The sequence below is a fragment of the Leptosomus discolor genome, chromosome 16 (assembly GCF_034619465.1).
Source record: "Leptosomus discolor isolate bLepDis1 chromosome 16, bLepDis1.hap2, whole genome shotgun sequence".
Classification (NCBI taxonomy): domain Eukaryota; kingdom Metazoa; phylum Chordata; class Aves; order Leptosomiformes; family Leptosomidae; genus Leptosomus; species Leptosomus discolor.
In genome coordinates, this window is record NC_141406.1 from 15437098 (window position 1) to 15458625 (window position 21528).

At 58.5% G+C, this 21528-nt stretch overlaps 1 protein-coding gene across 1 annotated transcript; it reads left to right on the forward strand.

The window, feature by feature from the left end:
- The first annotated feature begins 264 nt into the window (after positions 1–264).
- MVK (mevalonate kinase) lies at positions 265–12848 on the forward strand. The gene is made up of 10 exons (XM_086474146.1): positions 265–342; positions 431–578; positions 1623–1770; positions 3014–3169; positions 5883–5986; positions 7050–7095; positions 7885–7975; positions 8461–8577; positions 11580–11733; positions 12078–12848. Exons 1-10 carry the CDS (start codon positions 265–267, stop codon positions 12227–12229), a joined length of 1194 nt encoding a protein of 397 aa, XP_086330272.1. The 3' UTR covers positions 12230–12848.
- The last annotated feature ends 8680 nt before the right edge of the window (positions 12849–21528 follow it).

The window sequence follows — 21528 nt, forward strand, 5'->3', positions numbered from 1 at the left end:
CCACCGCCCCCTGACCCTCCACGGCCGCCGTCCCTCCCTTCACCCACACGCGCTGTCACCCCAGCGCCGCACCACTCCTCACCGCCGCTTCCCGATTGGCCCTCCCGAAGCCCCGCCCTCCAACAGATCCTAGCTATTGGTTTAAGAGCGCGGAGGGCGGGGCGGAGCGCCGCTGCTATTGGCGAGCGGCGCTGTCAGTCCGCGCTCTTGGAGTTGGGCGGCTGAGGAGGAGGCGACGGCGGCGGTCGCGTCCTGCTGCGGGAGATGTGGGAGCGGAGCCTGGTGCTGTCCGCCCCGGGGAAGGCGATCCTCCACGGGGAGCACGCCGTGGTGCACGGCAAGGTAAGGAGCCTGCCGCCGCCGGGGGGCTCCGGCCCGGCTCCGGCTCCCCCTTCGCCTCCTCCTTGACGCCGCTTTTCCTCGCCCGCAGGTGGCCTTGGCGGTGGCGCTGGACCTGAGGACCTTCCTCCGCCTGAGGCCCTGCCGTGAGGGCAGGGTCTGCGTCCGCCTGCCCGGCGTCGGCGTCGTGAGGAGCTGGGACACCTCCCGCCTCCAGGCCTTGCGGAGGGGGTTTGCAGGCAAGCGCTGGCAGGAGGAGGAGGAGGAGACGGAGACTGCTGCCCGGGCGTCGTGCGGGGCTCTCGGGCCTACCTGGCGCCTTCTGCCCGGTGACTGGGGTTGGTTGTTCCCCATGCAGAGTGTCGCTGGGTCTTGTCGCCCGTGGCCGCGCTCAGTGCGTGCCTGACTCACCTGTCCCTGCACACACAGCCCTGGCTCAGGCGCCCGCCCTCCCTCCCATGACCTGCCTGATGCTCTGGCATCTGTGAGCGGCCCTTGCTGGGGCCGTGTGCTCCTGTTTTGGGTGCCCATGGGCTTGTTCTCGCACTGCTGTAGCTCAGGCAGCGTTGTAATCCATACAGGGGCCAGCTGGGGACCGCATCCAGGTGTATTGCTGGGGGTAGGGGGGCAAAAAGGAGTCTCTCTGAAGCTGGTCTGAGTTGAGGGCTCTGGGGAAGGGAGGGATATGAGGTGTTTTCCTGCCCCTCTGCCCCATGCCAGCCCTCCCTGGGATTTTTGCAGCATCTCATACCAGGGGGAGCCCCTGAGTGGTGGTTGTTGCCATTGCCCTCAGGGAGGACCTGGCGTTAACTCCTGTGATCCTCCTGAGCACCGTTTGCTTAGCAGAAGGTGGAAAAAGTCTGCTGAGTCGGAGTGTTGGTCACTTCCCTCAGCACTGACAAAAAGTTCTCTCACACTGATGCCTGCTCCTGGCCTTCTGGAGTCCAGACTTGTGTGAAGCGCAGCCGAATATCCACCTTCTTTATTAAAGAGTTTGTGACGGCAATTGCCAAGTTCCCTGTGGCAGTGGAGGGGCGCACTGGGAAGGGTAGGCAAGGAGGCGGTTGCTGTAATACACCGCAGGCGTGGGAACACAGGGGTTTTCAGAGCTGCTGGTGGAGACTTTGCTTTTATTTTATCATGAATCCTCAGGTCGAAAGTTTGTAGGTGAAATCTGAAATGGGCCTGCTATAACAGGAGACGTTTTTCTTGTCAATGCTGCTTTCACATTTAACAATTCCCTGGTTTCTAAGTGTTTAAATTCTCCCTGCTTGCTTCCATAGCTGACTTTGATGAATCTAAGCCCCCCAGCGTAGGACAGCTGGATACGCTGAAAGAGTTTGCTGGAATCGCTGCTGGAGACTCAGATCCCGAGAGCTTGGCTACTCTTGCCTTTCTTTATATGTGCCTGGCTATTTCGGCTAAGTATGGGTAAGGGTCTCTCCCTGCCCCACAGGAAACCTGCTGTCGTTCACCCTTAATTGCTTCTGTGAGGTCACGGGAAGAACCCAAACCTTGGAGGCCAAATAAGAAGGGCCAAGGAGTCTCATTTAGGTTCTGAGCGCCTCAGGAGACGCTCTTCAGGGCTGAGCTGGTGGGTGGGTGGGCTGCCCCAAGCAGGTGGGCTGGGAATCAGCCGCTCTCGTTTAGACATCGAGCTGCGAGGTGCTTAAGTCAGAGCAGTTCATCCCACCCTGGCCGCACAGCAGCAGCCAGGCGTCCCTCCCTCCAGCGGGCAGCTCGCTTCGTCCTGGCTTAGGTTAGGAAAACTGCTACAGAAATGCGCTGTGAGTCCGTTGTCTGAGCTGAGTTGGGTCCCTCTTGTGGGCTGAAGCTCCCTAAAAATATGAGAACTGGGGGTAACGGCAGCTCAGGGCTGTTCCAGTTTCTGAACTGGACCAACACTGTTGATGGTGTCGCTGGGAGTTACGGGACGGGTGCTCAGGGCGCTGTGGGACGCAGCACTGCTGCTATTTCAAACCAAGCCAGAACCTGACTTCGATATTCACAGCGAAGGAACCAAAGGTTAAAGAATGATGATGTGTTGCCACGTCGGGTTTTGCTTTGCAGTCTCCGAGTTGCTCGGTGACAGCGCTGGGGCTGTCATCAGCCTCCTCTGGAGCCATCAGTTCATAGTTCATGTCACTCACCAGCCGTGAAAAGCTCCTGGGTTTGATGTTAAGGTCTGTAACACAACCCGGATGCTTTCAGGGGAGAAGAGGGGCACGTGGGCACGGATACGTGCTCGGTTCATCTTCCCCATCAGCTTGTCGCTCCAGTGGGATGTAGCTGCGCAGCTACGGATTTGGGATATTTAGGCTTTATTCAGAAATACGTTTGAAATCGTGTTTACAACAATCTTTGAGGGGTCTCTTTATGGTGCTACTCAAGTATTTAGTTACTGAGTGCCCCTGCTAGCCGCTTGACAAGCTGTGCTAATCACAGATCCGATTCAGCCAGGCTTTGTTCTCCTACAATGGCTTAGCAGGGCTACTCCACTGCGCCCACCGAGCGCTCGTGAAGCCCCTCTGTGTCGGGTGCGTGGGCTGATGTTGCCACTTTCCAACCGGCTTTTCCCCTGATCCCTTCTAATTGGCACCTTTTTGCCTTTGAAATCTTGCCTCGAGGCGGAATTCGGGGTCGGTGTGTTACATCCTGCGTGTTTGTGTTTCAGAGACGTTCCCAGCGTGGACATCCTGGTGTGGTCTGAGCTGCCCACGGGCGCTGGGCTGGGCTCGAGCGCTGCCTACGCCGTGTGCCTGGCGGCGGCCCTGCTGACGGCCTGCGGAGCCGTTTCGTGCCCTCTGAAGGAAGGGGAGTCCACAGCCAGGTAACGCCTCCCGGCGCGGGGCGCACGGCCCGGGGCAGCGCCGCTCCCTGCGCCCCCGGCTCTGCCTTCCCCCCGCGCAGATTCTGGCGCTGGCACCTCCCTGGGTCTCCCTGCCAGCTCCTGGGCTGTGGCTGCAGCAGCGGCGCCCTGAGCCCAGCGCCTTGCCCTGCCTCTCCCATTGCTGCCCAGTGCTCCCAGCAGCAGAGACGTGTCCTGTCCCAGGGCTCTGACATTTTTTTTTAAAAAAAAAAAAGCTTTGTTTTGCCGAGCAAGTAAAACACTTTAATGTGGTGAATTTTGTTTTTAACCTCTATTTCCTCTCAGTCCCTGAGCATCTTCCAGGTTTTGCTTTGAGTCCTCAAGAGTTGAGGATCTTTTTTTTTGGTTTTTCTGCATCTTCCTGTGATTTTTTTTTTCCGCATGTGCTACATTTCCTCCTGATCTCCTGCCTGAGTTTTCCCTTTATCGGTGGCTCATGAAAGGGAGGTTCTTTCCTGCTGCCCTTGGGTTGCTTCCCCTTGGAGTTCAGTCTTGAAAAACTGCTCTGTCCCGCGGTGTGTCTGCGGAGGCTCCGTTTAAAGCTGCGGATCACAGCTGGGGCGGCAGAACCCTCTGTGGGCGCTTGGTGCCAGGTGCAACCTCTTGTGGTTGGCTTCTGCGGGTTTTGGGGGGGACTGACAGTGAGACAGCAAGAGGGGGTGACCATGCTCTGCCTCAAAAGCGGACCCAGAAACACGTTCCTAGAGCAGAGCGGTTTGTGCGCGGGCAGGTCTCCCAAACAGCCGCACAGCGGGAGAAATGAAGGGCCGGTTCCAAACGCGGCGGTGAGCAGCGAGGATGTCTTCATTCCCTGCTTGCGCTTCGCTTCAGCTTGAACACAGCATCACTTCTTTTTTTCTTCCAGCTGGCAGGCAGCGGGGTAAGTGAGAGATGGGGGTGTCAGACTTCAGAAGGTTTTTGCTTAACGTCGCAAGAAAAGAACAGCGTGAGATAATGACTCCTGTGTAGGGAAGAATCGCAGCCGCTGAAAGAGGATTAAAAACAAGTGGTTTACAGCAAACTGCGCTTCTATTTTGAGTAGCGGCGGGGCGAGCTGTTTTTGCTGAGTGCTTCACAGATGAAATATTGGCAAGCGAAGGGAAAGGTGTGGAGAGATGGATAAAGACGTTCAGCTGAGGCCCAGGGAAGCGGGAAGTTAAAGGATCCAGCTTCCAGGTAGCAGGCGGCTCTCCGACCTTCTGCCTGGCCTTAGCAGCGGGCAGTGACCCTTCTCGTTTCGTAAGGCTGCGTGGGGCTTTTCCAAAACCCACGTTTGTGCCTCTCCTCCATCGTGTAATACCTGTTCTGGGCCCCCTGTTGTAAAAACCTGTCGAATGCACGTTCAAACGCCAGCTCTGCTCGGTGGGGTGGGATATCCCAGCACTGGCGACATCCTGCTGTGCCTTAGACCGTTTGAACGGTGGCCTGGGATGCGTGCTGCGTGCCTGGGCTGCAGAGCAGGCAGCGCTGTGCTCCAGGGGTGGGTCAGGGGTGGGTATTTGTGTGCCCCTGCGAGGCTAAGTGTGCTCTAGCAGGGTGCAGGAGGGCTAGCTGGCTCCCGGTGGGGGCCGAGCGTCCCTTAGGGTGCCAGGGTTTGAGAGAGTCCTTCAGCATGGAGTGGGCGAGCGGGTTTGGAATAGACTGGGGAGTTCTGGAGGTGGCTGTGTGGGTGCATGCCGTGCAGAACCAGGCCTGGAGCAGCGGGTTTTGAGCGGTGCTGGGGGGGAAATCGCTGCGGTGGGATCGCGGTGGAGCTGCAGCCAGCAGTTGCGTTGTAAGCGGCAGCTCTGCGTTTGCTTTTTGTGTCGCTACAGCCCATTAATTGGTGTGTTCAATCAGAGGCCTTGATCCTTGCTGAGTCTGACCCAGCACCAAACTCTTTGTGCCAGCGTTTAAACTCTCAAAGCACTTACCAATTTATGTGACGGCTTTTAAGACGAAAGAAAGGGTTTGTGTTTTCAGCATAACACCTTCTGGGTCTGCGTTTGGTTCCCTTCTGTGCTTGAAGTGCCAGCACCCGGTGCAGCTTGAAGTGTGAGGAGTTAATCCCTAAGAACCAAAGTCTTTGCTGGAGATAGTAAATCAGTTCTAACGGCACCTTTTGACCCAATTTGTGAGGCTTCTGCAGCTGAGCCGCTGGCGATCAGAGGCTGAAGTTGCGCAAGTGAAATGCAACTTTTACTGTTCTCTTCTCACATCCCGCCTTCTGCGTCTGTAAATACACTGTCCTGCCCGCTGGGCAGCAGGGTCTGGGGCCAAGACGCGTGGTAACACGCGGTGTCGGGGAGGTGGGGATGGGTCTGGACTTGTGTTCAGTTAAATTTGATCTTCGCTAGGCTGGGGCTGGGGTCTTCCCCCCGAATCTGCTCCCTCCCTCGCCGCTGGCCGGCAGCGGGAGCACTGGCTGTGCCCGTCGCGCTGTCTCTGTCCGTGGAGCAGCACTGGTTCCCCTCGCGGGGCTGGGGGGGTTTCAATGCGCTGCCGGGCGGAGAAGTGCCCCCGCTCTCTGCTGGGAGTGCGGAGGGGATTCGTGGCGCTGGAGCTTCCTACAGCAACTGGGTGCCTTGGGGGGTTCCTGCTGCTTTTGTTCCTCTTGCAGCTTCTGGTGCTTCTCTCCGTCGCTCCGCGTGTGCTGGTTGCCGTGGTTTATTGGAGTCCTCTTCTTGCCTTGCAGGTGGACAGAAGAAGAGCTGGCTCTGATTAACGGCTGGGCCTTCCAGGGGGAGCGGGTGATCCATGGCACTCCCTCGGGTGTGGATAACGCTGTCGGCACCTGGGGTACGTGCGTGTTTGCTGCTCCCCAGCACTGAACGTGGGCGCTGAGGAGAGGCTGACGGGGGGACAGAGCAGCCGCCGGGGTTCCGCTCCTCCCTGCAGAGCGTGCAGCAGCCGGGGGGAGGTGGGGAGCGGGTGCCACAGGTTGCAGTTCTGCAGGCGATAAGGCTTGGCTGGGCTTGCTGCGGGGACCCTGGGTGGAGCAGGTTGCCTGACTGCACTGAGGTGCAGCAGAGGGAGCAAACTCCCAAATCCAGGTCCCTGTTTTGACCTGAGTGGAGGAAATCCTCTTCTGTCTTGGATTGTCCCGTCTGTAAGCTGGGCCTGGAGCCAGCCAGGCTGTTGGGGACTTGCTGCAGTAATGCTGGCGATCTGCATCCCCCAGGCAAGTGCCGTGGGGCAGAGACCCTGCTGCAAATAACTGATATTTAAACACTCTGGCGTGAACAAAGAAACCTAATCCTGTCCCAAGGATAAGGCGGTAGAAAATGCAGTTGGACAGCTGTCATTTAGTTTCAATTAGCAGAGACTTCCAAGTGTTTTGGAAGTGTCCTTGGAGACTTTTAATAATCTTTCTAATGAGACCTAATCGCAGTGCCCCTGTAAAAGTAGGAGCCAAGTGAGGCGTTCCTCCTGGACAATGAAATTCCGTGCTGAAGGACGGCGCCTGACGTGAGTGCACACATTCAGTCCAGTTTGAAACCCCCCTGCTTGGCTCTGCCCCAGGGAGTCGCTGCTTGACTTTTTTTTTTTTTTTCCCCAGTAAAGATTTAATGCCGGCCAAACTCTTTGCCTTTTTTAAAAATATTTAATGTGATCCCAGAGCAGGGGAGAGCAAAGGGGAAGGCACCGGGTTAACTACGTCCGGCCAGACCCTCTCATTAAGTCAGCAGGGTTAGGCAGATTCATGCTGGCTGAGAACATGGTTCATTTAGCTGGTGTTTCTTGCAATTACTGTCATAGGCTCTGGGTGAGGTTCTTAAGATGAAAGACCTTCTGTCTCTGACGACGCTGTGTTATCTCTCTGCTCGCTGTGTACTGAGACAATGCATATATTTTACTTTAGGTGGAGCCCTGAGATACCAATCAGGAAAAATCACACCATTAAAGAGGTAATATTCGAGTTTAAAAATAACACTTACGTACCGTGGGTGGAATATGTCAAGAGAGGCATTGGGTGGATCTCGTAGGGTGTGGGCTGGGTGGGAGATGGCTAACAGCATGGCGGCAGGGCTTCGTAGCCAGATTTTGCCGTGGGTGTCGCTAGCTGGAGTGTTGGTTTGGGGGAAAATGGGCACGATGAACTGTTTGGTCATTATCTGACATGAGATGAACACAGCACAAAGGATCAATATTAATTTCATGGCGTTATGGGCAGCAGGAACGGGTCTGCTCCTGGCAGCAAATGACATTGCGGGGAGGGGGAACTTTTTTGCTCACCTGGTGGTAGGGCTGCGTGAAAACCAAGCTGCAGAGACGAGTCCAGGTCCCGCGTGTTCCCTCTGCCTCCTGCCAACCAAGTATAATCTGACTCCATTAAAATCTTTCACAGTGCATGAAATTGCTCTATTAGCAGTTAATGGCTACTGCTGGCTAGTCTTGTAGATAGTATTTCAAAGGAAAAATTTTGCTTGAAAAACATGGATTTCAGTAAATATGTTACAGTCCTATTTATAGCACTAGTACAGTAGGTTTTTTGTATCTAAGAGGAATAAGGGTGAACCCAGCCAGCACTTAAGCACCTGCTTAACTGTTTTTTTTAAAGCTAATGGGACTACTTCTCTTGGGTGTCTTGCTCGAACAGGCCTTTGGGGGCAGAGGGGAAGGGTGGCTGGCTAGGCCTCGGGAGCTGCTGGGGGACTCTGAAGGAAAGGGGCGAGGAGATCTCTTGTTGCTTCCAGGGTGCCGACGCTGAGGATCCTGCTGACCAACACCAAAGTCCCTCGAAGCACCAAGGCCCTGGTGGCCAGCGTCAAGGAGAAGGTCCTGAAGGTGCAGCGCCCACGTGGTCGGCGGGGATGGGGATGTGCGCTGGTGCGGGGTGGGGAGATACCCCTCGTGAGCTCAGATTGGCCTCGTGTGGGACTGCAGGTCTCACAGGGGTCTCTTGGGAGATCCCTCCTGTGCTCACTGCATTCCTATCTGCTGCTAGCCAAGGCCTAGCTCCCCTGGGAATGGGGGTTCAGCTTGCCTCCTCCCTTTCTCCAGCATTAGCAGGGCTTGCCACAAAAATCACCGGTTTGCAACCATGAAAAGGATGGTTCCTTCCCCTGGCCTGTTTCCCCTCTCTTCCCGCTTTTTCTGCAGGTGGGAGCAACTTAGCATTGCCCTGCTTCGCGGTGGGTTTTTCTGCGAATGAGTAGCCCCAAATGGGGTGAGGAGGTGTCCAGCTCAAGGAGACCGGGGCCAGTTTTATCACAGTGGTATTAGAAGACTAGTGAGGAGCCTTCTCACCTCTTGCCTTCCCCCCTTCTCAGTTCCCTGCGATAATGAACCCAGTGCTGGACTCCATCGATGCAATTTCTCAGGAGTGCCAAAGTGTTCTGGAAGCGATGCCTGCAAATCCATCACCGGAATATTACCCTGTGCTGGAGGTAAGGGGCTTGTTCGCCAGTATTTTTAGCCACGGTTACTGTTGAACATCAAAATGTCATTTAAAGAACATTAGGTCTAAAGGAAAAATTTGATAGCAGGAAATGTTCAGTTCCGAGTGAAACCGTGGTCTGTGTGCGCAGCTTTTAATGCCTTTCCCGGAGCCAAGGGACAGAAAATGCTGCTGGTGTTTCTCCCCAGCCGTGCAGGGGGAGGGAGGGAGCGGGCCTGGTGCTTTGTGGACCTGTCGCTCTGAAGGTTTTGTTTCCCTCCGCGACCAAGTGTGGAGTGAGTCCGGGCCGAGACGCTGCCTCCCTGCACCGTGGGCCAGCCACGCTCGTTCCGGCAGTCGCTGCCTGTGAAGCAGCTGCTTTGTCATTGCCAAGGCTGGAGTGGAGGAGCAGAGAGCCCAGCGGCTACTGGTTTGTGATGGACTGGTTACGAGCCAGCTCCCATTGTTCTGTGCTCATCCTGGCTCCGGAGAATAACAGACAGAGTTGTGCCCAGAGCTGACCTGACATTGATGCATGAGGTGCATACAAAGATCGGTGTTTGTCTTGGCTTTGTTCAAAGTAGGAGAGGCTGCTGTGGGGAGGGGGAAACAGGCTTCCAAGTGGAAGAAGTTGGGGTTTTTTTGCAGCGCTGAGAGTGCTGTGATGCTGATTCCCACAGCCGTGGGGTAGGGATGCATGGCAGCGGCCCAGCTGAGGCAACCTGGCCTGGCCCTTGGTGCCAAGTGACTTGGACGGTCAAGAACCAGCGGTGCAGTTCCTTGTTGGGATCTGGATCCCTCCCCTTGGCTCTCCCGTGTGGGACCTCTGCTTGTCCTTGCTCTGGCTGGCAAGTTTTCCCCTCCACAGCCATGAGCGTGCTCCGGAGGTGCAGGAGAGGGCTCCGGGGTGGGACAGAGGGCTGCTGCAGACAGCCTTCTCCTTGCTTCGGGCTGTGGTGCACCTCGTTGCACGTGGGTGAGCTGCTGCTGGGACCACGGGGCGTCTCGTGGGATTCATAGCCAAGTCCTTCTGCTCCCTTCATGCCGGGTGGGTCTCTGTGCCCATCAGGGTGGGCTGAGCTGGCATCAGCCGGGGGAGACCTGGAGTCTGTTTGCGGCACGACTTCAGGCAGCTTAATGCCTTATTGCTCAGGCTGTCGGAATGACGGGGAGGTGGGGGAGAGGAGGGTTAATGTGAAGTGTGTGTCGAGATCTTCACGGGAGAGGTGCCAAAGCACCCTTGTAGGTGATGCCTGGGAAGCAGCACTGCAGTGAGCAGGTTTGTCTTGAATCTGTTGTTTTGTTTTGTGCTTGAATTGCACACCGAGGCACAGCTGACTATATGCAGCACATATATATATATATATATTAGGGCTGTTTCTGAAATGTGCAGCTCTGGGCAGCGTTGTATTTGAACCATCGAACTAGTCTACTGTGTCATAAGCTGTCATCCGATTCCTGGCAGATTTTGGATCAGGAGATGACAGGTGTCTTGGATCATCATAGCCAGTGCTGTGCCCTCACTCAGGCATATAAAGAGGCTTCTCGATGGACGCCTGTCCAAGCCAGCACAGAACCTGCGATCTCCGCGCTCTGCGCGCCACTGGCTAATTCATCTCCCCACGCTTTTATTTACAAGCAATGCAGAAATGCCCTGGAGGTGGCGGGGGGAAGAGGGATTATTCCTGCATCATCCCCTCCTGCGTGGCGTTGGCAGGAGACCCCTGCGGAGCTGAGGGAGGGGGATGTGACTGACACCTGCCCCGCTGTGGCCGGGCTCCTGCTGCTCCCCGCAAGCTGCGGGCGGGGGCGCGCTTGGTGGCACCGGCTGGAGGAGGGAGCACGGGGCTCCTGTTCGGGAGCCTCTCTGGGACTGGTCCCGTCTCGGGCGGCTCCCTGCTTGTGACACCCTCTGGGACAGCGAAGGGAACAGCCACCGCACGCTGGGGATGTGATTGAGTTGTGGTGTCAGACCAGCGTTGTGGAGAACGAGGCTCCTCCACTGATGGTGCTGATGAGCTGGGAGGGCGCTGCGGCGCTCGGCGGCCTGGTGTCAGCCCCTGGCTGTGCTCCGAGTGCAGGCAGAGTCCTTCCCTCTTAGTTCCTCACCTGGGGGGAGGAGGAGGAGCTGTAGCTGCCACCTCTGTGTGGTGCTGCCCATCCCTCGGGCCATTGGGACTTTGCTGCCATGGCAGCTTTCTCCAGGAGCAGCAGGGTTTGCGGCTGGCTGGGACGACGTGGCAGAGATGCAGCTCACCAGAGCTGGGCAGCTCCGCTTGGAGAGTGGCTTGCACCGCTCTCCCCAAAGGGAGGACCCTCCTGACCCCGCTTGTGCTGGGTGCCGTGTTCCCGGCGTGGTGTTGGCGAGAGGCCCCTCGGCTCGCAGCCCAGGCCCTGCCCGTGAGGAGGGAGATGTGCTGCACAACGCAAACGAGGGGGAGGTGACTCCGCGTCGCCTCTCCAGCGATGCTGTTTCGGATTTGGCTGTGTCAGAAGTCCCCTGGGTTGAGTTTTGCTGGATGGATTGCAGAGCAGGGCCGGGTGACAGCCAGGATTGAGTGATGCTGGCTTAGTGCCCTTCCCACGGCCGGCGAGGGGGCTCGCACAGTCTCCTGCTCAACGCTCCTGTGACAGGGGAGAGGTGAAGCAGTCGGGAGGCATCGGGGAGCTCTGGTTTAGCACCCGATACAAATGCCCGCTGGCAGCTCGCGGCGATGGGGGTTTCCTCAGGAGGTCCAGAAGCTGTTGTACCCCTGTCACTGCGGTGGGCAGCAGCAGCACGAGTCGTGACAAGGACAGATGAGCAGCCCAGGGCTCAGGCTCTGGCCTTGACTGTGCTGCTGGGCCCTGAGACACGCTGGTGGCCGAACTCCCTGCAGAGATGTGGTGGGTCTGTAGGGGTGGCTGGTGAGGCAAGGCAGCTCCCCTGCACCTCTCTGGAGGGGGAGCCACGGCTGTGAAGAGCCTCTGTCACGATGCCTGCTCATCTCGTGTGTGTGTGGTTGCTTTTAGGAACTCTTTGATATAAACCAGCACCACTTAAACGTGATCGGAGTCGGCCATCCCTCCCTGGACAGGCTGTGCCGGGTGACGGCGTCCCACGGCCTGCATAGTAAGCTGACCGGGGCTGGCGGGGGCGGCTGTGGCATCACCCTGCTGAGACCAGGTCAGTAACCCTCTGCTCGCCGCGGGCATCCTTCCCCTGTTCCGGGCGGCACTGCCGGCGGGGGCAGGTGTGGAAGCGGAGGGGTGCGACGCCGGCCCTCGTGTGGCGGCGGTGGGGTGCGAAGCCCCGTCGGGAGCGCGGGGTGGTGCCTCGCCGAGCCGCCTGGCAGGGCTGTTGGCAGCGTGGCGTACAGGGGCGGTTCGGCGCGTTCACTGAGCCGTGTCAGCTCCGCAGGGCGCTGGCCCCGCTCCAGGGGGCACGTGTTGGAACGCGCGATGGCCCGTTCCAGTCGCCCCGCGGCGGCCTGGCTGACTAACCGGCTGCTCTTGCCTTCCTCTTGGCAGACACCTCCCCGCTGGCCGTGGAAGCAGCCAAGCGAGACTTATGTGCCTGTGGATTTGAATGCTGGGAGACCAGTGTCGGGGCCCCCGGAGTGACCCTGCACTCCTCCTCGTCTTTAAATGCCGAAGTGCTGCACGCGCTCTCCGAGAGCTGAGCCGCCGCCTCTGGCGGGACACTGCTCTTGGCACCGCGTCCTCGGAGCGGTGGCTTTGGGCACCCTCGTGCCTGGGAATTCCTCTCCCCTCTCTCCTGTGCGGCTTGAGGGTCTCTAGATGTGGGGGTGCAGATCCAGTTTTGGTCTCACCAGGAGCGGGGGCTGCGGTGAGGCCCTGGGAGCAGCTGCTGGGCTGGGCGGGATTTTGGCGCGGGCTCTCGGAACCCTGCTTGGAATTGACTTACTCCGCTGCTGTGCAAATCCCAAGGGGCATGAGGAGGGGGTCTTGGCTGGATTCCAGTGCAGGTAATGACACTTTGCTTGGTTCTGCTGCTTCAGATGCACGTGGTGTCTCTTCCCTTCTCTCCTGGCATCCCACGAGGGCGGGGGCAGAGGCTGGCAAGGTGGATGTGCAGAGCGCTTTGACATTTTGGGGTGAAAAGTGTCTTGGCAGCTCAGGGCTTGACACTCAGGTCTGCATTTCTCCTGGACTGCAGTTCATGGTGGAGAGGAAACCTTTAAATACAGTTTTTGACTGCTACTAATTAAGAGCTGGATAATTAAAGTGAAAGATACAGCACAATTCTAGGGAAATTATCGCTGGTTTCACCTTTTTTTTTTTTTTTTTTTTTTTTTTTTTTCCCCCCCCCTATAATCCCTGCCTGGGTTGATAAGCAGGGTCCCGTAGCCAGACTCTGGTTTTCATTCCCATGCTCGAGGTCTGGTGCCAACAGCCACTGTCACCTGCAAAGAGGGTGGCTAAAGGTGAGGGCAGTCTTAAAATCTCTGCTTGCAGGAGCTGTTCTGGGATCTCTCGCACTTCAGTCTTAGATGAGGGCGCCCTTGACCTCGCCGCCTGCTGGGAATGTGAAACGTGCCGCTGCCTGGGCGGGGGGAGCCTGGGGGTGGACGGGGGGTCAGTGACAGAGCAAACACAAATTCCTTTGAGTTTGAAGTAATTGTTTTTAAGTAGGGGAAAAAAAACCCCACCCACCAAACCAAAACACTGCCTCAGAAGCTGACTGACTTGTCGTTGGCAAACGGTAAAACCCAAATGCACTTCAGCTTTCCATGCCAGTGTAAATGCAGTTTTTAGTCCTGAAACTTTAATGAGTTGTGCCACGGAACCGAAGGGAAGTGGCAGGTAAGGGGCTGAAGCCAGAGTATCTTGAAGTAATAAGCTGACTCTTAGTGGCTGTGGTCTCTCTGTACCTGCCAAAGAGGTTTTATCATTGTTCTGTTTGTCTAGGTAGTGTCTTAAGTGTTGCTCTGCTCAAGAATTGCTTCATTCAAGGCTGGGTAATAAATTGGTGGAGGCGGGGGAGCTTGCCTTCCTCTTCCAGCACAGGAATACAAAAATCAAGTGTGAGAAGTCAAGATGTACTAGCTCTGAAATCCTGGTGTCGTGATGACCAGCTTTCGTTCGCTGATCAGATGTAAAACTGTCTCTGGTTTTAATAAATCGATGTTTTTTTTATGTGCAAAGTGTTCTTTGATAATTATGCTGGATACAAAAGGAAAAAAGTACCTTACACTGCTTCAGTAAAAACAGGTTTCAGATGCTGCCTTTCTACATGTCTAATTACAATTCCAATTTGCATCCAAGAACGGCTTTACACTAATCATGAGTCAGAAAGCCTGATAAATTATTTACCATTTTCTAATACAGTGTAATCAATGTGAGTATCTGGAAGCGTGTTGACTCTAGAGCCGCTTAAATGTGTCTGTAGTTTCTGCTGGTTAGCACAAAGAGATGCCAAATTCCGTGCCAAGAAACTTCGCTTCAAAACAAGGCATCTGGGGCTGAGCCTCATTAGCTGCCTGCCTGGGAAGTCACAGCGCGCGCTGGAGGAGGGTGGAGGAAAAGAAGGGAAGAAAAATTGTGGTTTGTGGGTTTAAATGAGAATTAAAAAGGGTGAGTTAAATAGACCGGGTCAGTCAGGGCCTCCTGCTGAGCTGCCCCTGTTGCCTCAGCGGACAGCAGAGCCCGTGGAAGGTGCTGCCCCCGCTCCGGTTGTCGTCTGGCCGTGGAGGCCTCGGCTCTACCCCGTCCTGCGACACATTTGCCTGCAAGCTCCCGGCCGTCTCCGGTGCGTGGGTGGGTGCGATGGGGCGCGGAAGGGCTGCAGAGCAAGTCGGTGGCTGAGCCCCAGCGCGATCTGAGCGGTGCTGGGACACAGCGTTGCGGCAGGCTCAAGCTCCTCTTCCCGGGAAGGCTCCGGCCGTCTCCGGAGGTTTCCTCCACCCTCTGCTTCCCCCGCTCCGCTCCCTGCCATGGTGGCGGTGGGCGATGCTCCCAGTCTGGGTGAGGGGTTGGGGCAGCAACTGCCCCAGCCTTGGCACGGGAGGGTGACCCAGGGCTGGGCTCTGGGAGGCTCTGCTGCAGCAAGGGCCCTGCTCTGTGCTGGCACTGTGGGCAGGCTCGGTGCCGCCTGCCGTGGTGCCGGGGCTTTGCCAGAGCCGGGCTCTGCCTTCCCTGTGCCGCGGGGACCAGAAGTGCCGAAGTCAGCAGCTGGAGCCAGTCCCAACTTGTTAGAAGCGAGCGCAGGTTTCGCAGCCATCTGGGAGCAGGGGAGCGCCGGCTCCCTCCTTTCTGCGTTCCTCCCTCCCCGGCTCCCTCAGAGCCTTTGCAGGGGCCTCGCCACAACCACCGCGATAACCGGGGGGATGTTTGCCACGTACCCAACCCCAGCTCTGGCACGGGAGTTGCTTTTTGGTTGCACCAGCTTGTAACCACCCCCCGCGATTTCTCGAGCTTCGCACGCCTGCTTCCCAGCGGGGTTCGGGGGACCCCATCCCTGCGCCTGCAGCGGCTGCTCCCCTAGGCCTCTCATGCCCCGCGGGGGCACGGTGGGTGCAGAAGAGCGCACGGCCCTGTGTCTCCCCACTCTTTGCTGCTTGAGGAGCAAAACCAAAGCACAAATGAAGCCCAGCGAGTGCGTTCTTCCCCCCGGAGCCATCCCCTCCTCTCCCCCGGCCGCACCGCGCACACTCGAGCGCTTTCCCGCCTGCGCTGCCCCGGCTGCTCTCCCCGCTCCCCTGTTACGGATGCGCAGCCGAGCAGCGATTGCCGCTGAAGGATTAGCCTGGTAATTTGGCTAATTTTTCTTGAGCTTCATTTTTCACATTATGAGCTTTGCAAGAAAGACTAACGACGCTGGGTTTGCCTCTAATAGCCGGCGCAGGGACGGAGAGGGGAAGCTGCGCTTCATCCTTCTGCGAAAGCAAACGCACGGCAGGATCGGGGAGCGTGCCGGCCGGCCGGGCTGGTGTGGGGCGGCAGGTGGCCTGCCCGGTGGCAGCGGGGCAGAGCAGGGGGCTTTGCCACCACTGCGGGACCCAGCGGTAGCTGGGGGATGCTGGTGTTTCTTGCCAGCAAGAAGGAAAACACTTTAGTGTAAAAAAAAACCTTTCAAAAATCTTCCTTTTCTGTCCCTGCCCGCGTATGCGGCCAGTGCGCGGGGCAGCATCGCGGCTGCGGTGTCGGCAGCGAGCAGGGAGGGCCAGGGTGTCTCTCGCCACCCCGGGAGCGCTCCCAGCCCCCCACCCCGTGGGTCTCTCCCCCCCTGACCTGAGATCGTGCCTCTCGCTGCCTGTCGGGGCCCGGTGGGTGCTGCCAGGCACAGATGGTATTATTTTTTTTAAAAAATCCGTGTCAGCAGTGGCTTCTTTCTGCTCGGGTGAATAGATGCTGAAGAGGCAGTGACATTATTTGAGATAACGGAGAGAACAGAAAAAGGGTCAATGAGAGAGAGAGGAAATGTCAGTGCACAGGCACGGAGGGGGCAGGGGGCTGCTCGGGACCCTCGGGGCTCCCCGCTGCTCCCGGGGTCCCTCCCGGGGACAGAGAGGGGAGCGGGGCCAGGGCACCCCCCTGCACGGCTGGCAGGGCTCAGTGCTGTGCGTCGTGGGCTCGGCTCTGCGCAGGGAGCCCGGAGGGCTCGGTGCATCTGGGGGTGCCCCCTGGAGCTGGGGGTGCCCCAGCTGGGTGCTGCCCCGTGGCCCCCGGCAGCCCCTGGGCGAGCTGGGCCCCCCGCCCCGATGCTGTTTCAAGAGCGATTGGCAGATCTTGCATCTGCCGTTGCAGAAGGGCTCCCCGTGCCCTCCGCCACCCCGGCACCGGGGATTTCGGGGCTCCCTCCTGCCCCGGGGTCTGCCCGGGGCTCGGCACCGAGCATGCAGGGCGCCCGGCTGCGCCCCAGCGAGGCGAGTGCCCGTGGGGAGCCCGTCCCCCCCCGTCTCTCCCTTCCCTCTCCCCTCCCGGCGCGCTGAAGGTTTTGAAAGTTAAGTATTACCGTCTGCTTTGTTGTTGCCTAACTACGACAGACAAATTGAGAACTAGTTGTCAAAATGTCAGTGCACAACAAATCAACATTCAAAATGAGTCTCAGCGCTATGTGGTGTATAATTAAAAAAAAATCCTTTTTAGAAATTTCAGCAAGCGTTGGCTCCGCTTTATATTTGTCTGTGTGATTAATAAAGGCAGCTAATTTTCAGACTTTAAAAACAGCTAGAAAATAGCTCCTAATTACATATTAGGTTCCAAGCGGCCCCCGCTGAGCGAGGCTGGTATTGGTGGGCCAGAGAATTTGGCAGGGGCTTAATTACATTCTGAGCATCATCTAATTTTAGTTAAATGTAATGTAATCAGCAGCAGATGTCTGAAATAAAATATGAATTATGAATATGATGAAATTTCATTCTTGAATAAAAAAGTAATTTGCTATTTAGTTCATTAAAGTCGCAGAGGTTTATTAGGGAGCAGGTATACAGTGCGGCTGGGTTGTATTAAAATGGTATTTCAGAGAGTAGGAAATTGCATTAAAGGTGCTAAAATATTCCGCCGGGACGACGCGCCGGTTGGGAATTAACATCTACAAAAATACCAGAGCCCCTGGGCTGCCGCCAGCCCCCGGCAGTCGCCTCCAGAGCTTCTCCTTTACGCGAAGTGACATCCTGCATCCCGGGATGGGCCCCGGGACCCGCTGCCGTCCCGCAGCGTGTCCGGGCTCGCCGTGCTGGTGAGCTCAGCCATTCCCTCTGTTATGTGGGGATGTGGCAGGGACGAGAGCCCCCCGGCGTCAGGCCATCGAGCTGGGCTCCACCTTGGCCACGGGAGCAAAGCATCCGCTCACCTGGCGGCTCCGGCGGATCCCCACGGGACGCTGTTGCCTGGGCGTCTTTCCCCGCGGCATCCTCTGTGGTTTGAGCTCTGAAGTTGAAATTGCTTTTCCCTATTCCTCGGTGGCCCAGCCTGACAGATAAGCATCTTCAGGAGAGGGAGGAAGATGGCGTGTTCATTATTTCCTCGTGTTACAGACACCGTTGGTTTAATCCCTCCTGGATGCCGGAAGAAAGGCTGTGCCCGGGCACCGGCGTCGAGCCCTGCCCGCTTCCCACATGGGGTCTCCGAAGAAAACCCCGCGGCTGGTTCCTCCCACAGGCAGCAAGCGGGGAAAAGCCCCGCTCGGCAGCAGCAGGCAGCATCCCCATCTGCTGGGTCCCGGCACGGGTGAGCCTCACGGGCGAGCACCAGGGCCGGCGTGGGCGCGTGCGGTGCAGCCGTGCTGCCAGGCTCGCTCGCGTGGGTTAGCAGTCCTCCCTCTTCTATTCATCAAGGGCATGACAGCTAAAATTCATTTGAAGATGAAGAAAGTGCCGGCTAATCCTTTCTGTGAGACAGTGATAGACTAGCGGCTCGGGAAGAATTGCACAGCAGTAATGAAATTAGGCTAAAACTGCTGGCGGATAGCAGATAATTGCCCTTGTCTGTCACGAGGAATAACATCTCCCAAATCCAACACAATGATTGTTAAAGTTGCAGGGATTTATTGGTTTTTATTTATTTTAGGGGTTCGGGGTTGGCTTTCCAAAGGCCTTTCCCAGGAAAACACACCAAAAAAAGAGCGGGAGCTGCGCGCTCACCTCCCACCTTCCTCGGGCGCCTCCGCCGCCCGCGCCGCTCGGCTCGTTAGCCCTGACGAAGCGGGCGCACGTGCAGCATCGCCGCGGTGCCGAGGGCGCCCCGGCGCAGGACCGCGGGGGGAGGCTGTTCCCGGGGCGCGGGAGGTGAAGCAGCCGGCACGCTGCGCTGCGCCTCGGTGCCAGCACCACGGCTTTGCCGCGAGTCGGTGGCGGTGCTGCTGCCGGGGCATCCCCAGCTCCCGCTGGCCTTGCCGGCAGGACCCAGTGCTTTCCGGGGGGGGTGGATCCATCCCCCAGCGCCAGGGCCCTGCCTGCCCCAGCAGGACCCGTCTGTGCGGTGCTGGGGTGGATGCCGGTGCCGGGGTGGCCACCCGAGCCCCAGCTCCACGTCAGGGCTGACCACCGGCCATTTATTTTGTAATTTATGGGGGGCGGCAGGCAGCGCCGCGCGGGTGAGTGAGTGCCCTGGCCGGCAACTGCGATGTTTTATACGCGAGGGCTGGCACGGGTAATTTACTGCGGCCGGCAATAACATATTTCACTTTCCGTCTCCCAGATGAAGATTACTTGTGTTTGAAAGTGCCTGAACACACACTCAATTCTGCTTAAACACTCGCAGCCAGCCGAGCGCGGATCGTCCCGGCAGCACGGCCGGCTCAGCCCTGCGCCAGGGTGGCACGGGGATGAGGACAGGGACAGGGATGGGGACAGACCGCTGGGGATGCCCGCGGCGCTGGGGAAACCCACCTGCGAGCACCTGGCGCGGCGGCTGGAAATATTCAATGCACCATCCCTGACATTTAATCGGGGCGGGCGAGGAGCTCCGTGGCATTTCCGAGAGGGGCTCGGGAAAGGTCAGCGGGTGGAAAAGGTTGGCAGGGTCGGTGCTCCCGCCTCGCCCCGTGGCTCCTCCTGACCCCCCCACCCCAGGCAGCTGTGGCACAGCCACGGCGTCAGCTGGGTATCGGCTGCCGATGGCTGGCGCCGGCACGCTGGGAAGTGCCGTGTGCCGTCCCGGGGAGCCTCTGAGAAATGGGTTGGCGTGTAGAGCGGGGTTCATGCCTGCACCCCCCGAAAACATCCCTGCGAGAGGTGCGGAGGGCAGGGACTGGAGCTGGGAGCTGGGAGCTGCTGTGCCGGGTGCCGTGGGAGTAGAGCCGGGTGGCAGCTTGGCAAGTGCTCAGCGGAGATGTGAGGTGCCCTGTCCCTGATGCTCCAACAGGGCAGGAACAGCCATGACGGGCTCTCTCTGTCTTTTTCTTTTTTTTTTAATTAGGACTAACGTCCAGCCAGGAGCAGAGGGGCTCGGAGCCATGGCGGGGACCCGCAGCAGAGCCGTGCTGCCGGGGCCGTGCAGACCCCAGCTGCCTCCAGCCCACGGCTGCGGCTCGGCTTTGCTCGGTGGCAGCCTGGTTTGGGTGCGGTGCTGCCGGCGCCGAGCCAGAACTGGTGCTGCTGGGGAGCAGAGAGGAGCTGGCGCGGCTGCTGCGGCCGTGGGCACCCTCCTGCGTGGGGCATGCTCCAATGCAAAGGCCGAAAGAGCAACGCTCGCTCCGTGGGCTTTTGAAAACCCCGCTTCTCTCTCTCCCCCCGAGGTCAGCTCTGTTCATCGCCTCCTCCCCTCATGCTGTGCCCGTCTGCCAGTACAACTCGGGGCTCCCGCAGCTCCCCAGTGCTGTGCCCCGAAATAACGAGGAGGAGCCGACGCTCGCTTCAGCCTCCGAAAGCCAAACGTGGTCACGATGCTGCCGCCGAGGTGTGAGCAGAGGGAACGGGGAGCCCACGCGGGGCTGGACCCCATCCAGCTCCCTCCCAGCACAGGCTCCAGCTGTGGGCAGAGCTGAGGCGTCGGTGTGGGAGCCCCAAAGGCTACGCCAGCACCGCTGAGCCCTCCCCAGCACCCCTGGACCCCGCAAAGGGGGTGCCGAGCCCAGGGCTGCGGTGCTCTGCCCAGCAGCCTGGGAGCTGCGGTGCTTCTGCCAGCACCGGCGCGTCTCCCCGGCGCTCCCGTGAATGGATGCTGACGTGTCACCCGGCCCATTTGTCTTCATTTGGTGCCAGCCGGCGGCGTGCGGGGACGCAGCCAGGGCCGGGCACGCAGCAGGAGCTGGGCATGGATTTTTGGGGCACGGCCAGGCTGGGGTGGGACAGGCTGGCCCAGAGGCTCCCGCCACCTCCCCGCCGTCACCCGTGGTCACCCGTGGCCACCCGTCAGCCTCCCACGGCGGTTGTGCCCGAGGGGGACCGTGATGCTGCCGCCGCGTCCCGCCAGATTGCGGGATGGAGCCTCTCCACTGGAGCTGCTGGTGGGTAATTTCTGATTAAGGATTACTGTACCATCGGCTTCAGTTTGATTGCAGATGTTTTTAATTATATCGTATAAGATCGTATTATGTAATTGCATTTATCTGATTGAAGCCTTAATTGTAGGATTTCATAATGGTATGACTGGGTAAATACACCATTGCGTCTGTTGTCCCCCAGTGAAAATTAGGTGCTTCATGTCTTTATTGCATTATCCTGGAGAGGAGTTTAAATTGGGAAGAAAGAAATTAGGAGAGAGAGAAGAAAGGAAAGACAAGTTTGTCCTCCCAGTCCCGGTGAGCGTGGTCCCCTTCCCGGCGTGAGGACTGCTGTGGCACCCGGACGCTACTCTCTGCCATCCGGAGCCACCGGAGGCTGCCGGAGCTCCTGCCCGAGCGTCGCCTCCGTCCGGGCACCCCTGCCTGGGGCTGTGCAGAGCCCAGCCCGGGGCACAGCCGGGGTCCCACCGGCATCGCTGCCGGCGCGGGGCTGAACTGCCCTTCAGCTCCGCACTGAGATGCAGCCACCCGGCTTTCCCGCGGTGATTTCACTGCGAGATCGACGTCGCCGTTCTCGTTCGGCTAACGGCGGCCGGCGCGACACGCTAAGGGCGGCTGCGATGAACGAGCGGGGGGCTGGGGGGATGCTGGAAGCCGCGGTTACACCTCGTGGGGGAACCGAGCCAAACCTCCTGGCGCGTTCCCCGTTAGCACGAGCGTCCTTGGAGAACAGCCATCGGGTTGGAATGAGCGGGTGAGGGAAGGCGGCCCGGCGCTGCCGAGGGGCGCCGGAGCCGGAGGGGGTCACCGGGAGCACCGTCGCGGTTGCCGTGCAGCTGCCCGCTGCTGCCTTCCAGCTGCTTTTAAAATAAACTTTTTATTTTTTTTTTTCGGGGAGGGGGGAAAGATGCACTTGTGCAAAATTAATATTTCCATTCATAAGGGCGCGCGGCGGAACGATTGGAAAGCCCTCCCCCTTCGCCGGGGGCCGCGGGGCTCCCGAGCAAAGCACTAACGAAGGGCTTGCGCGGGGCTCGTTAGCGCGGGGAGGTGGAGGGCGCCGAGCCCCGG

Coding starts and splice junctions, on each gene's coding strand:
- MVK (XM_086474146.1), top strand. CDS start 265: ATGTGGGAGCGGAGCCTGGTGCTGTCCGCCCCGGGGAAGGCGATCCTC. Junction 5,987..7,049: donor TAACGCTGTCGGCACCTGGG/GTACGTGCGTGT, acceptor ATTTTACTTTAG/GTGGAGCCCTGAGATACCAA. Junction 11,734..12,077: donor CATCACCCTGCTGAGACCAG/GTCAGTAACCCT, acceptor TCCTCTTGGCAG/ACACCTCCCCGCTGGCCGTG.